This window comes from Schistocerca piceifrons, chromosome 6, assembly GCF_021461385.2.
Source record: "Schistocerca piceifrons isolate TAMUIC-IGC-003096 chromosome 6, iqSchPice1.1, whole genome shotgun sequence".
NCBI lineage: Eukaryota > Metazoa > Arthropoda > Insecta > Orthoptera > Acrididae > Schistocerca > Schistocerca piceifrons.
This window is the reverse complement of record NC_060143.1, coordinates 333906244-333922936: the sequence shown is the minus strand read 5'-3', so window position 1 is coordinate 333922936 and position 16693 is coordinate 333906244. Positions and strand designations below refer to the sequence as shown.

Here is a 16693-nt window from a genome sequence, read left to right as displayed (position 1 = left end):
CTCTGACAAATGTATTTTTGTCACTAAAATAGGAAATACTTCTAAAATTCGTCTGACAGTTAATACTTTTACAACTACTTAAAACTCAGTTGGGCTGTGTTATGTAACTAGGCTGGAATAAGCAGCAGTTATTGTTGTAATTCATCACATGATGTCATCAAAGGTCTTGAAAATTCCAGTTGGTTCTTTTATTTTGTGTGGTAATCTTCATTTGGTTTGTTCGCTGAATAGCTGACTTCACCATATTTGCATTTGTGTGAGAAATTTTATTGTATCAGTATAAAGATATGTCTTCTTATGATGATAACTGTCACCACTGTTTTACATGTGTTACACATTTTTTAATCCTTGCCCCTTCATATATAAAGGACTTAAACAAAAATTGCATATTGACATAAGTATAGTGGGCATTAAATTTCATATCACTGCATTAATTTTTTACTATATTCATTGTAGTAATTATTTGCAGACTGGTGGCTCTTTGAAAACTCATTGTTTCTGCATAGGGAAAAAATATTTCCCATAAGATCATGGCTGGTTAGAATTCTTCAAAAAACAATTATTTGTTCACATGATGTAGTATAGTTTACCTTCATCTCAAATTGTATGTCAGATTTACACAAAAAATTTGGAATTCTTCACACCGCTATCTGCCTGGTTTTTTGCTGGTCTCTGTTTCTGAACAAACACTCATTCAGGAGTCTTTATATTTACTTGTAGATTCTGTATGAGGCAACCAAAGGCGTTAAAAATTCACATTCATCTTAAAAAGTATCAGATGAGTGCTTTTAATATCCACCTGTGTAGTTGAGGCATTGAGAAACACATAAAGAAGACTGAGAGCATTACTGAGCTTTGGGACTAATCCTTCCCCAGAGCTAACAGAATACACACATAGGGGTTGGAGAAAAATATGGAAACACTGCAAGAAATGGAGATGCTAGCCAATCCTGTAGATTGTGCTGTAGTATGTGACCACAAATGGAATCTGTGCAATGTCCTCTGTATGTTGCAAGTGTCAGTCATGGCCAGAACATTGTTTTGTGTAATTGTGAGTGCATTCCGTTGGAGTCAAGTGAATTTAAACATGGTCAATTTGTTGATGCTCATATGGTAGATGCTTCTGTAACTAAGGTAACCAAAGTGTTTGGTGTTTCAAGAGGCACCATATTGAACATTTATGGAAAAAACATCATCCACTAAATCACAATGTGGATGAAAGTGCATGTTGAGCATTAGTAACAGGTAGCCGTTCAAGAGGATTGTGACAAAAAATAAGAGGACAACAGCTGCGGAACTCACTGCAGACCTAGGTGTCACACTTGCAAACCCTCTTGGCACCAAAACAACATGAAGCAGTGTTCAGAGCTGGAATTCCAAAACCACTCATCAGTGATGCAAATATCTCTAACAGGAAATTGTGGTACCAAAGCCATAATATCTGGACTATGAAGCAGTGGAAGAAACTCATTTGGTCAGATGAGTCTTATTTCATACTGTTTTCAACTTACGGCCGAATTTACATGACAAGAGTGAAACTTGTCGGGGGTTCAGTGTTAATTTGGGCAGTCAAATAGTGGTATTCCATGGGCCCCATGATTACTATGCAAAGTCACATTATTGCCAATGATTACATGACCATTTTGGTTGATCATGTCCATCCTGTGGTACAATATTCATTTCCCAGTGGTAATGCTCTATCCCAAGATGATGGGCCCCATGTTCACACAGCTCCCATTGTCCAGAACTGGTTTTATGAGCACGATGATGAATTGTCATATCTCCCCTTTCCACTAGTCACCAGATCACAATATTATTGAGTCTTCGTGATCTACTTTGGAGAAAAAGCTGTGTGATTGCTATACACCTCCACTGTTGTTACCTAAACTAGTCACTGTTTTCCAGGAAAAATGGTATAAGACTCCCTGGAAACCACACAGGACCTGTATTTATCCATTCAGAGAAGACTGGAAGCTGTTTCGAATGCCAGCAAGTTTCCTAACCACATTAGGCATGATAATGTGATTTGTTTTTGGTGTTTCCATACTTTTGTTGTCAAATAAGTCAGGAGATTAAAATCAGAAAGAATCAGCCAACAGATATGAGGTTCCGATAATGTTTCAAAGACTTGCTGGTCAATTGTAAATAAAAACAGAAACAAAAGTAATAATGTACAATTAACTGCAAATAATGGAGATATCTCTGATCCGCTTCTAGTCAGCAATATTGTTAACAAATAGTTCATAGATGCCGTCGAAAATGATGTCTCTATGAAACAGGATATACAGCACACATTTGAGTGCAGTAACAAACAGAACTGCAGTACACTACCTGCACAAGCACATGTGACATTCTGCAGCTTATTGATAGCATAAAAAATATTACTGCCTATCTATTGAAGACATGCAAACATGAACTAATGAAACCACTAGTTCATCTAATAAACTGTGTTCTCAAAGATGGTGTGTTCCCTGACAAGTGGAAACTGACTGTAGTTAAACCAATACACAAAAAAGGAGGAAACAAAGTATGTACAGAACTACAGACCCATTGCCCTAATCTCAACTTTCAACAAACTTAATAGGGAAAATAATATTTAAAAAAATCCTGGAACATTACAACAGTGCTGACATATTAAGTGATATCAAGCATGGTTGCAGAAGAGGTCGAAGTACCACGTCAGCAGCAGTAGAAGTTGTCCATCATGTACTTGAAAAAATGAATGAAAAATCCCAAGCAGCAAGATCATTCCTGAACTTCTCAAGGGCTTTTGGCAGAGTACATCATGATGTGCTCTTATCAAAAATTATGAAGAGTGATGTCACTAGAAAACTCATGCAATTGCTAGAAACACATTTAAAAGGTAGACAACAATCCACAGAGATTATGTACTGTAATGGAGGAATTCTGGAGAGAAGAAGTTCAAGTATAAGAAATACACATTTTAGTATTCCTCAGGGCTCCATTTTGGCCCCAGTCCTATTCATGTGCTATGTAAATGTTTTCCCAAGTTCTCTTGACAATAAGCAATTGATCACTATGTATGCAGATGATACATTTGGTGTCTGCTATGCAGACAGTGAGCCCAGCCTAGTTGAAGAGATACATAGCTTTATTGAAAAAGCAAGAGCTCACTTTGAGACAACCTAAAAGTAAACATAAAAAACTAATATTATTCATTTTAAACCAACTGGTCCAAACAGACAAAATATTGTGACTGATGAAATTCTACCAAAAATCTGTATAGAGTCTAAATTCTTGGGTTTATGCATAGAAGATCAACTTTCATGGAAGCAGCAAGCTGATTATGTCTATATAAAAAAAATATCCAGCCTCTGTGTATTAAGAAGATTATCACTATATCTTAATTCTGAAACCCTGAGGACTGTATAGTATGGATTAGTGTATCCTTTATTGACTTATGGAATGATACTGTGGGGTGGGACATGCCAAACTAATATGAAAAGGGTTTTCATACTGCAGAAGTGAGCCTTGAGGATCATAGCAAAAGTAAAACCAAGAACTTCTTGCATACCCCTATTTATTAGACTCAATATTCTCACAGTTTATGCCATGTATATAATAGAAACTATAAAGCTAGTGAAAAAAGACATTAAGATCACAAAAATAAACATGGATAGTCACAATCATGAGACGAGGCCATATGGTTAACTGAAGATTAACTTAACAGTGAAAAGCCCCCAGGCCTATATCAAAGGAGCTGTTTTTAATAACTTGTTGCAAAATGAAGTTAAGATATTGACAGGGGATACTTTTAAAAAGCAAGTCAAGCAGTGGCTTATCTGAAAATGTCCTTATAACTTAAATTTATCTGGAATTATAATGTAATAAGAAAAATGTAAACTAAAAGAAAATTTTAATTGTAAAAACTTTATGCTGTTGTTGTTGTAGTCTTCAGTCCAGAGACTGGTTTGATGCAGCTCTCCATGCTACCCTATCCTGTGCAAGCTTCTTCATCTCCCAGTACTTACTGCAACCTACACCCTTCTGAATCTGCTTAGTGTATTCATCAAAGACTTTATACTTAGCTGAAAATGCACATGCATGTAAAATTACATGTTATGAGCAATAAATTGAATTGAATTTAATCATACCAAGTTCATCACCTGCTAATACAATACTGGAGGAAAAGCTAAACCTAGAGACAGGAACACATGAAATGCAATTGTCACTTCTAATAAGAAGAGCCCCTCCAGGACAATGACTGCTTACTATGCATCTAAAGAATGCAGTGTCAGCAGAATCATTCTGACAAGGACTGCAGGAAGAAAACATTCATGGCATGCTTTTACTGGCAGACATATTGTAAATCTTAAGATTAGAAGATGAGGTGTAGGGTACAAGAAACATGGACTACTGATCATTGGAAACATGTGATGAAGTGTCAGTATATTTTTAGACTATTGCTCACCAAGGATGTGTTAATATATGGAGAACTCCAGAGGAACTGCACAATCCAGGTTGTTTCACAATACCTGTGACACATGGTTCAATAATGACTGTTGGTTTTAAATGGGTCCTATGCAACTGGTAAGGTTTATGAAACCATTTAAGGTGATCTTGTTCATTCAGTGCTGTAAGTAAACTGTGTCCGGCAAAGAATTTTGTCATTCCAAGACGATGATGCACTGTTTATTATGAATATAAATGTTCAAGATTTATTTAATGCACATGGTGATGACTGGACTAGTCTTTCTTGGTATTCGCAATTACAAGATTTTAATTTTATCGAGTCATTGAAGTCCATTAACTTCTCCTAGTGTCTCTCAAGGAACTGTTACAATGCCTCTGGAATGGTGTAACATTTCATTCACCATTGTCTAGAATTTATTTATCTGAGCACAAACAGGATTCATATAGTTCTGATTGTCAAAGGTGGCTCTGCACCATGTAAGGTGGGAATTTGTATCTTTTACCCAACTCCTGTAAGAACTCCAGGTCTTCTTACAAAGATGAACACTTCTGTTGCAGAACGTCGAGCTGATCTTCTCATTACAAGCAGCACTGTTGCTGACAATGGAGGGAGTGGCATTGCAGTAGATGAAGCACGCTCTGCAGTCATACTGGGAAGTACCTCAGTGTCTGGTAATAGTGGCACAGCAGGCCTACGCATCGTTGGGGGTGCAGCTGCTATTAATGTCTCAAACAGCCGTATTGCCTTCAATCGTGGTGATGGCGTGAATGTGTCACACTGTGGAGGCATTGTAAACATTTCGCGTTCATCCATATCCTCTAACAGTCGTACTGGTCTTTCTGTGTGGAATGAAATGGATCCAGCCTTGAGCTATACTGGACTGCAACGTACTGTCATCCTTGAATATTCAGAAATCTTCAGGAACCAAGAGGTAAGTAGCTTTGAATAGTACATTTATCAAGTAGGTTATACAAGAGAGATCATTTTGTGTAGCTTGCTAATCAACATCAGTCAGAATAATATAAATATATGAAGCATTATAAAATGCATAGTGTGTCAAATTTTTGTAGGTATTTTTCATTTATATCACACAGTGTAAATAATTTTACAAGCAGATAATACAATTTTTGAATGAGTTTTCAACAAACTAATAGATGTTAGTAAATCTGTGGTGGTCTCTGCACCCCACACTCCCGTGCCGGGGAACCAGCAACATCAGATTAAAAATGTCTGTGTCATACTTTATTGTTGTTATAGCATAAAGACTGCCCACTAAAGATATTACTAACCGTTTCATTATATGTAGAAGCATGGGCCTGAGTTTGAGACAATTGAGTATTTACAGTTGGAAAGCCCTATATGCACAGTTATATTCCGTGAACCATCATTTGCTGAAATTAAGTTTGTACCATTGTTATTTACTTCTATAAGGGTTTAATGATTGCCTGAAAAGCCAAAAACCTGTTCACGGTAAAATACAAAATAAATATTGTTATGCAACATTAATTCTGAGTATTTCATTTTTTATATGTCTATGTTTCAAAACTGCTGAAAAAAGTTTTCTGACACATGCGTACTTGCAAAAGTGTGTGGGCTCAACTCCTCCAAGTGACACTGGTAAATATATCTATCACCGTAACTGCGATGTATAACTTTTCTTCTCCTGATTAATTGGTGTGAATATTTACCACCCCATACTTCATGCTGGACATAGAAATAAATAATAAATTGACCAATTTTATTCGTTACTATTTGCAGAGTACATGCTGTCATTTATTTTATAGTTAAGGAAAAAAAAAACATTTTGTCACTTAAAGAGTTGAATTCCAGGGGACCAAGTAATAAAAGAATAAGCCTTAGAGGGAAAAAAACTGCACTGTGAAATAAAAACAAAATGATAACCAAACTCAAGGCAGTCTGTTCAAAACCATTCATCGGTAAGGTCAAGTGTGTGAGAAGGTTTGTGTAACAATGCACTTATGTTTCAACTGATCCCGAGCATTCTCAGTCAAGTTAATGTCAGCAGATACCACAGGCCATTCCATTTGCTTAATTCCTGCATTTGGGAGATGTGTTTACAGGGTGGGGATTTTTTGCTCATGTATTATCATCTTGAAAGACAACCGATTGCTGAAATGTTGACTATATGGTTGGATGGGAGATAGAAGGCTCTTGTTTAGATACTACACAGCCCTCAAATTACCCAAAATAGTAGTTAGAGGTGTTGGACAACTGTACACGATATTGACATGACTGATCCACTTCCCTGCTGAACTCAAGGGACTGTCTACATGAGAGGAGCATTGGTACCTAGCTGTTTCCACACTCTTCTATGACATCATCAGGCATCAGAAAAATCCTGTACCCCACAATGAATGGAACTTAATGTCATTGATACAGGCTATATTCCAAATGCTTCCTTGCTCAGCTTTTTTTGTGCTTGACAGTGCTGGGAGAATAAAGAACACTTAGAGGCCAAATTGACTATGTGAAAATTGTAGCATATAGTTTGGCTCATCACAGTCCTCCTAGTTGCCTCCAAAAAGGCAGAACACAGCTGTTTTGCAGTCTCACCAGGACATATAGGAGCTATAATTTGTAGGCACAGTGATCAGCTTGAATTGTTGGCCACTGGTGACCACTACGAAGCTGGTCTTTAATGTTTTGTGTCACATACTAGCAGCTGAATGTTCAGATACATCACTATGCGGTATCCATTCTCGGCAGGCATCATACTCTCCTTTCTGCCATGAAGTGACAATGTGTGCATTAATGTAAACTTGAAATGACTCTCTGACACATGTCGCAAGACTAAATAGTGTACACCCTCATTGTGCTGTACACTATTGGAGACATAGGATGCTAACGTGAACTGCAGTGAGAATGCAAGTTTATTTTTAACACCAATACACAGTTTCCTGTGGTCAAAAGAGTATCGAGAAATAGGTTTTCAGCTAGAAGTGTACAAACTGTGTGAATGATGAGGGTGGTCCAAAACTATTATTGAGCATTTTATGCCTCTGTGATCCTTGTGTGACATGTTTGTAAAGAGTCCTTTGGAAGTATATTATTACAATCCTCTGTAGTTAGTGCCTGGAGAATTACAAGGTAGTTCACAGTGTGATGTATTTTACCCATGATATATATTCTCTCCTTGGTTGATACATTATCTCAGTACCAGTTTCATACCAACCAAAGAAACCTTTTACAAATTGGCAGACTGTGTCCTTTCTCTGAAGATATCAGTTTTTTATTCATTGTGAAAGTTCCAGAAAAATGTGTGAAAATTTCTGTGAGAAGCATTTTGTAAATGCCTTGTAAGCTATTTCTCCAATAGAAAAGTTATATCTCCTCAGATTTCTCTCATGGCAATCCATCTGCCCCTTTTTCATTAAAGATCAGTCAGTGTTGCTAACTCCAGTGCATTTTCTGTAATAATGTTCTAAAATTTTGATTAGCTGTGCATATTTTGTGTTTACTGATAGCTGCATCAAACACTCAAATTTTGTGGAAGTCTTTTGAATTTGATAAAAATCGTTCTGGTGCATAACCTCTTCATAACTGAAGACATCATTTGTATGTGTAGAAAACTTCTGAAGAGTTGTGGTTCTGTAAAATGTCAGATTTTACATTCATATTTGATGATTAATCTGCCCTCAGAAACAAAAATAAATGAAAAAAACATTTGACATTATAATGTATGTGCAAGAATTCCACAGGAATGAAATCCTATTTATTGAACGATACTCCTGAATTGTAGTAAAAGCTGTAGTAATGAAACATTAGAGCCACTTCTGTGTGCTGTACTGCCATTAAAAGCCATAAAAAGGAAAATTCAAGTCAGATAATTCTTAAAATCAAAAAGGAATAGAAAGGATATCCCCCAAACCCTTTCTCCAACCTGCCATATACAATTATCTGTAGCCTTCCACATGCCATGAATGATGGATGTGATCTAAATTTAATATGATTGTTTTTATAAACCATGGTTAATTAAAGGGATGAGTTGTTTAGCCTGTAAGGCAACCACCATGTATACAACTTAGGAGTATTAACTGCTCTTGCTTTCTGTAAACTTCACAAATGTGAAAAAGTTTATGCTTGTGAGTCATTTGTCTTTTCTTTTGTTTTTCACAGGTTGGTGCTCTCATTGGAAACTTCTGCAGAGAGTCGTTTGTAAACATAACAGGCAACTGGTTTAATGAAAGTAATACTGTTGCATTGGAAATTCTTTCATGTTGGCAACAAACCAACGGTATGCTTTGGCTGCAGGTCGGGCACAACACATTTACTCATAATCGTCTTGGTTTCAGGTAATACTGCAAGTCTCTTTTTGACTACTGCAAGTGTCTTTTTGACTTTCTAACATTTCAGATGCAGTGAAAATAAATGAATATTATTTATAGAATTTTATCAGAACTAAGTCAGAACTACTATTTAATATTGTATAACAAATAGAAAACTCCTTTGTAGAAATTCCTATAAAACCTTATGTCATAAAAATTTTCTGTGAATTTTATATGGCAGGATTGGAAGAAGGATATATTAGTGCCCATTCTGTCAGCATTATAAAGAGATAACTTGGATGCAGAAGTATGAATGTAGGAATTAGTAATATCCTATTAAAGGAACAATCTTCAGATTGACCAAAATAAGTGTAGGGAAACCATCGAAAAAGTATGTTAGGATGAGAGGGGGGGGGGGGGGGTATTTGAAACTTATTCACCTCACATACTATTCCACCTTGCCAGGTTTCACATTAGCAGTCACTTGTGACTTTAGGGTAATGGGGGGGTTCATGGTTCATTGTAATTTATTAGGAATTTAATGTGTGTGATATACTGGGATAGGTGTGTACACACTTAAAGATCAAGTTCTTTGGCAAGACCTTAAAAATATACTTAGCGATGCAGTGTAAACCGTATACATAAAACTTAGTATACAGAACCGTAACTGAGTCAGTTAAAATATAAGAAGCAAGTAATCATGAAGTGTAACGCTACCGCTACACCACAGCTAGCTATTATTTCCAGTTATCAGTCTGTGTATTTATGTATGCATTTAGGGTGGTTAGTCAGGTAGTAAGTCATTCTTCCACATTTATTGGCTGTTAAAAGTTCTTGAACATATAAAAAACATTCGTATTTAATTTATTGAGGAGATAGTCGAATGCTTCTCTGCTCATTCCTGTGTATTTGAAGAATTTGTCTGGTGATCTTTGTAGTTGATGATATTTATGAAATTCTCCATGGAGATTCCTCCCTTTGTAAATTTCATGCACAACATTCCTTTTCGCTTTATTTTCTTAAGTAAATCTAATTTTGTAGCCTTACTCTCCAGCTACAATATTCTACAGTTTAGGGGCGCCGTTTTATAGAAACAGCTGGTTGGATCTAAGCAGCCAGCTTGCAGCGCAACATGGTCACTCGCACGCATGACACCTGAGCTTCTCACCCGATGTTGCTGCATGTCGCTGGAGTGTCGCATATCCAGAAGTCGCTCACTATCGGTTGCTTGGACATGGCCTTAGTACTCCATCCCCAGTGATCTCTATGTTTACAGAACATTATGAGGGGTACTGGAATTACTTTTTAAAAGCTAAATATTTTCAAATTGTTTACAAAACAACCTTATCCCCATCAAAACATTCTCCATTACAACTATTACATTAATCCTACCAGTGCTTCCACTGTCAGAAACATTTTTTGTAGTCATCTTTAGAATTGGCTGACAGCTCCTCCCTCATTTTTTTCTTGACTTCTTTAATGTTGTCAAATCGGAGTCCTTTCAAGACTCTTTTCATGCGTAGAAATAAGAAGTTGCATGGAGCCAGGTCGGGTGAGTAAGGTGCATGGGTCAGTGGTATCATGCCATTTTTACCCAAAAACTGTGTAACAGAGATGGCTGTGTGTGCAGATGTGTTATCGTGGTGGAAGAACCAATCTCCTGTTTGCCACAAATCGGGTCTTTTTTGATGAACATTGTTGTGCAATCTTCTTAAAACTTCCAAATAAAAGGTTTGATTGATGGTCTGCCCTGAGGGAACAAACTATGAATGATTTGGGGACTTGATGGACATCCAGAATGAGGTTTGTCATCAGTCACAATGTTGCCATTTTTAAAATGAGCAAACCCTCATACACTTGGGTTTTTCCCATAGCGTCATCTTGGTAAGCTTTTTTCAACACTGAAACAGTTTGATCAGCATTTTTACCAGGTAGAAAACAAAATTTCACAGCTGCACCTTGTTCACTTAAACTTGCCATCATAAAGAACAAAACAGCACTAGCGAAAACAATCACTGCAGATGAATAGAACAAGCCAGGTTAACAACACAGGCAGCACTGAACTGGCAGTGAGTTGTGCTACAGATGCCTAGTGGTAGAAATGCAACACAAGCTCCGGCCGTGGTAATGCTGTCCTGGTTTTTTTTTTTTGTGTGTCCGTGGGGGGGGGGGGGGGACCCCCTTATACATGGTAAGCTTGCTGGACATGTGCTGTTAGTATTAATAATAATGGGAATAAACTTAGCTGGTATAACATCTTGTGGGCACGAGACCATTTAAACATTTCATAATTTTGAAAATTAAAGTGTTCACATCAAACATCATCTTTTGAATGGGTTCATCATAGCAAAGGTGCATTTATATATTTTATAACTCATTGCCCTTTTTCCTCCAACAGAATAAATCCACCAGCCAATATTGATGGTCGTATAGAATACAACAACTTCCGGCAGCATGAGTTTGGTGCAATGTCACTGAGGATGTCAACTGCTGTGCAAGAGCGTCTTGCCGCTATGCCAGTCCGTCTTCTTGTGGCAAATAATTACTTTGAAGAAAACAGGGGAGTACGTATGTTATTTTGTCTCACATAGAATGTAATTTGTACGTAAGATCTTTGTGTAAGAATGTAAAGGCAAGGCCTTAACTACACAAAATGGTAGCCACTACTTTCTTTGCTAACTCACAGGAAGATGGTAAGCTCACTGATTAACTGTGCATTCTGCCTCCAAAACTTGTTTCTTTCATTTTTATAATTTTTTAAGCAGCTTGATTGCTTGTTGGTATCCATCATTAGTACATTTCATTGTTAAATGCATTGCTTGTTTGATGCACTAATTTATCATCAGTAAAGTAGACATATGAAGCTAAATGCTGATGCCCAAAATAATAGTTGATAATATGAATTTTCTGTTATGTTTGTAGATGTATGTTGCAAATTTGGGGCTCTGCCAGGACAGCATCAACCAGCATCTTCTGTTCACATGGAATTTCTTACGGAACAACCACATCACGGAGCTATGGGGGCTAGATCAACCACCTCGTGGATCTGCAGCTGCAGCTCTCACTGTTGCATCTGATAACATTGACATATTCCGCAACATCTTCCAGAATCCTGAATCAGCTTTTGAGATTGCTAGTCACTTATCTGATCAAAGTCGGTCTATAAACTGCACATATAATTGGCTTGGAAATGCTAGTGAAGATGTTATATTCTACCGTCTCTTTCACAGGTATGAGGTGCTTTCTGTCTGTTATGTCTTGTAACATTATCATGTTTCTATTTCACATTTTCTTGCATTGCTGTCTGCTCTGTAACAGTCTGTTCATAGTTGTTCATGGTTGAGGACAACCATATATCCTGCTCCATCTGGCTTTGTAGTATTAAATGTTTGCCCACATATTGAATCCAATCAGTGCAGAAATTATTCTCAATACAAAGAAAGGTAAAAGCATTTTAACATTTTCAAGGCTGCAGGACCGATGATTACTTCATCAAAGCAGAAGAGACAGTAAAGTTTAATATTTGTAGTACTCACCAAGGCTTTGTGTTGGCTGTTGTGATGTATAATCACTGTCTAATACATGCAGTCCTGACAGCTCTGTGCTCCAGAAGTTGTTACTGTTTGACAGCTGGAGTGACACTACTGCTCCAAGCAGTAAGAAATGGGACAGTCACATGCATCTTAAGGATAATATTTGCTTTGTTACATGTTCAGTGTAATTTACATTTATATTTTGTTTTACTTGTTCCACATTCTAATACCTCACAAGTGCGTGAATGGATCTACGGAATATTTGTGTAAATAAATAAACACATATGCAGAGGGCATGAGAATATAAAATACACACACACACACACACACACACACACACACACACACACACACACACACACTGTGTGATTTGCAGCTGTACATTTGATTGGCAAAGAGAGAACCTGGAAATGGTGAGGTCGTTACAACTTCCTGTGAAACATTACTAAATGCCCTGTCTGAAAACTACCTAGAACAGATAGTGACGAACACCACTCTTAATGGAAGTATATCTACAGTTCTAGAACATTGATTTGCAGCTGTACATTTGATTGGCAAAGAGAGAACCTGGAAGTGGTGAGTGTGATACTACATCCTGTGAAACATTACTAAATGGCTGAAAACTACTTAGAACAGATAGTTAGGAACACCTCTCTTGATGGAAATATATTGGATCTAATGGCAACAAATAGACCAGACCTCTTTGAAGATGTCCACATCGAAACTAGTATAAGGTGCACCACCTGGTTGTGGCAACAATGATTAAAGTACAAAGAACACCTAAACCCAGCAGAAAGTTATATATGTTCAGTATCATCATCATCATCATCATTTAAGACTGATATTGCCTTTCAGCGTTCAGTCCGGAGCATAGTCCCCCTTATAAAATTCCTCCATGATCCCCTATTCAGTGCTAACATTGGTGCCTCTTCTGATGTTAAGCCTATTACTTCAAAATCATTCTTAACTGAATCCAGGTACCTTCTCCTTGGTCTGCCCCAGCTCCTCCTGCCCTCTACTGCTGAACCCATGAGTCTCTTGGGTAACCTTGCTTCTCCCATGCGTGTAACATGACCCCACCATCTAAGCCTGTTCGCCCTGACTGCTACATCTATAGAGTTCATTCCCAGTTTTTCTTTGATTTCCTCATTGTGGACACCCTCCTGCCATTGTTCCCATCTACTAGTACCTGCAATCATCCTAGCTACTTTCATATCCGTAACCTCAACCTTGTTGATAAGGTAACCTGAATCCACCCAGCTTTCGCTCCCATACAACAAAGTTGGTCGAAAGATTGAACGGTACACAGATAACTTTTGTCTTGGTACTGACTTCCTTCTTGCAGAAGAGAGTAGATCGTAGCTGAGCGCTCACTGCATTAGCTTTGCTAAGCCTCGCTTCCAGTTCTTTCACTATGTTGCCATCCTGTGAGAATATGCATCCTAAGTACTTGAAACTGTCCACCTGTTCTAACTTTGTTCCTCCTATTTGGCACTCAATCTGTTTATATCTCTTTCCCACTGACATTACTTTCGTTTTGGAGATGCTAATCTTCATACCATAGTCCTTGCATTTCTGATCTAGCTCTGAAATATTACTTTGCAAACTTTCAATTGAATCTGCCATCACAACTACGTCATCCGCATATGCAAGACTGCTTATTTTGTGTTCACTTATCTTAATCTCACCCAGCCAGTCTATTGTTTTCAACGTATGATCCATAAATAATATGAACAACAGTGGAGACAGGTTGCAGCCTTGTCTTACCCCTGAAACTACTCTGAACCATGAACTCAATTTACCGTCAACTCTAACTGCTGCCTGACTATCCATGTAAAGATCTTTAATTGCTTGCAAAAGTTTGCCTCCTATTCCATAATCTCGTAGAACAGACAATAACTTCCTCCTAGGAACCCGGTCATATGCCTTTTCTAGATCTATAAAGCATAGATACAATTCCCTGTTCCACTCATAACACTTCTCCATTATTTGCCGTAAGCTAAAGATCTGGTCCTGACAACCTCTAAGAGGCCTAAACCCACACTGATTTTCATCCAATTGGTCCTCAGCTAATACTCGCACTTTCCTTTCAACAATACCTGAGAAGATTTTACCCACAACGCTAATTAAAGAGATACCTCTGTAGTTGTTACAATCTTTTCTGTTTCCATGTTTAAAGATAGGTGTGATTACTGCTTTTGTCCAGTCTGATGGAACCTGTCCCGACTCCCAGGCCATTTCAATTATCCTGTGTAGCCATTTAAGACCTGACATTCCACTGTATTTGATGAGTTCCGACTTAATTTCATCCACCCCAGCTGCTTTATTGCATTGCAATCTATTGACCATTTTCTCCATTTCCTCAAGTGTGATCCTATTTCCATCATCATTCCTATCCCACTGTACCTCGAAATCTGAAACATTACTGATCGTATTTTCACCTACATTGAGCAACTCTTCGAAATATTCCCTCCATCTGCCCAAGGAATCCACAGGATTCACCAGCAGTTTTCCTGACCTGTCCAAAATACTTGTCATTTCCTTCTTACCTCCCTTTCGAAGACTGCTAATTACACTCCAGAATTGTTTTCCAGCAGCTTGACCCAAAGTCTCCAACCTGTTTCCAAAGTCTTCCCAAGATTTCTTCTTGGATGCTGCAATTATCTGTTTGGCTTTGTTTCTTTCTTCAACATAACTTTCTCTGTCTACCTGAGTTCTAGTGTGTAGCCATTTTTGATATGCCTTCTTTTTCCTTTTACAGGCTGCATTGACTGTGTCATATCACCAAGCTGTTTGCTTCATCCTACCTTTACACACTACTGTTCCAAGACATTCTTTAGCTACTTCTAGTACTGTGTCCCTGTACCTTGTCCATTCCTTTTCCAATGACTGTAATTGACTACATTCAACTAACTGGTACCTTTCTGAGATCACTGTTATGTACTTGTGCCTGATTTCCTTATCCTGAAGTTTCTCCACTCTTATCCTCCTACATATGGACCTGACCTCCTGCACTTTCGGCCTTACAATCCCAATTTCACTGCAGATTAAATAATGATCAGTGTCATCAAAGAATCCCCTGAATACATGTGTGTCCCTCACAGCCTTCCTGAATTCCTGATCTGTTATTATATAGTCAATGACAGATCTGGTTCCCCTGCCTTCCCAAGTATACTGGTGAATGTTCTTATGTTAAAAAAAGGATTTTGTGATTATTAAGCCCATACTGGCACAGAAATCCAAGAGTTGTTTCCCGTTCCTGTTGGCCTCCATATCCTCTCCAAATTTACCCATAACCTTTTCATACCCTTCTGTTCGATTTCCAATCCTGGCATTAAAATCATCCATGAGCAGAACACTGTCCTTTTCCTTTACTCTAACAACTACATCACTGAGTGCCTCATAAAAACTATCCATCTTATCTTGATCTGCCCCTTCACAGTGCGAATATACTGACACAATCCTAATTTTCTTGCTAGGCACTGTCAAATCTGTCCACATCAATCGTTCGTTTACATACCTTATTGCAACTACGCTGGGTTCCATTTATTTCCTGATGTAAAGCCCATTGTGCTATTCCTGCTTTGACTCCTGACAGGTAGACCTTGTGTTCTCCCACTTCCTCTTCTTTCTCACCCCTTACCCGAATGTCACTAATGGCTAAAACGTCCAGCCCCATCTTACTTGCAGCCTCTGCCAGCTCTACCTTCTTCCCAGAGTAGCCCCCATTGATATTAATAGCTCCCCACCTCATTACCATTTGTTTGCCACGTCGTATTTTAGGAGTCCCTGGTTTGTCAGTTAGAGGTGGGACTCCGTCACCTCCAAAGGTCCGAGGCATTTTGCTCTGATTGCTGGCCTTACTTGCCCCGAGTCCCATTGAGTTTTACCCCTAACGGTTGAGGGACTAACCAGTGGATTTGGTAGTCTTTGCCGTATGAGCACAAAGGTGACCACGACTCAGAATATGTCTGAGATGCCCATCCTTATTCCAAAGTAACTGGTATCCCGACTGTCGGGACAACTTACTTGGCCACTCATACGTTGCCCGTGGTTCATGAACTAGGACATGACTACAGGAACCCACACCATGAACCACATATGTTCAGTAAACTAGACAAATATGTAAGTATTATCATATCTCACTGAGGAACTTGAATCTTTTAGCACAGTCCAGGAGCTTATAGAGGAACTATGGCTCAAGTTTAAAAAAATACTTGAGCATGCACTGGAAAGATATGTACCTAGTAGAACAGTTCATAATGGGAGGGAACCTCCGCAGCATATACTCACTGTAAAGAAACAGAGATTGCTGCATAATAGGCTTAAAACAAAGCATAGAACTATAGATAGAAAGATACTGACTGAAATATGTCTGGCTGTCAAGAGAGCAAAGTGTGATGCCTTCAATGATTACCATAGCAGAGTATTGTCAAATG

At 38.2% G+C, this 16693-nt stretch overlaps 1 protein-coding gene across 1 annotated transcript in view; it reads left to right on the top strand.

Moving 5' to 3' along the window:
* LOC124802675 (protein bark beetle) overlaps positions 1–16693 on the top strand; it is a 193596-nt gene that overhangs the window by 29638 nt on the left and 147265 nt on the right. Inside the window, exons 7-10 of the mRNA XM_047263603.1 lie at positions 4993–5366; positions 8573–8748; positions 11120–11285; positions 11644–11951. Of these exons, the coding sequence (XP_047119559.1) occupies positions 4993–5366; positions 8573–8748; positions 11120–11285; positions 11644–11951 (1024 nt within the window). The remainder of the gene's footprint in view (positions 1–4992; positions 5367–8572; positions 8749–11119; positions 11286–11643; positions 11952–16693) is intronic.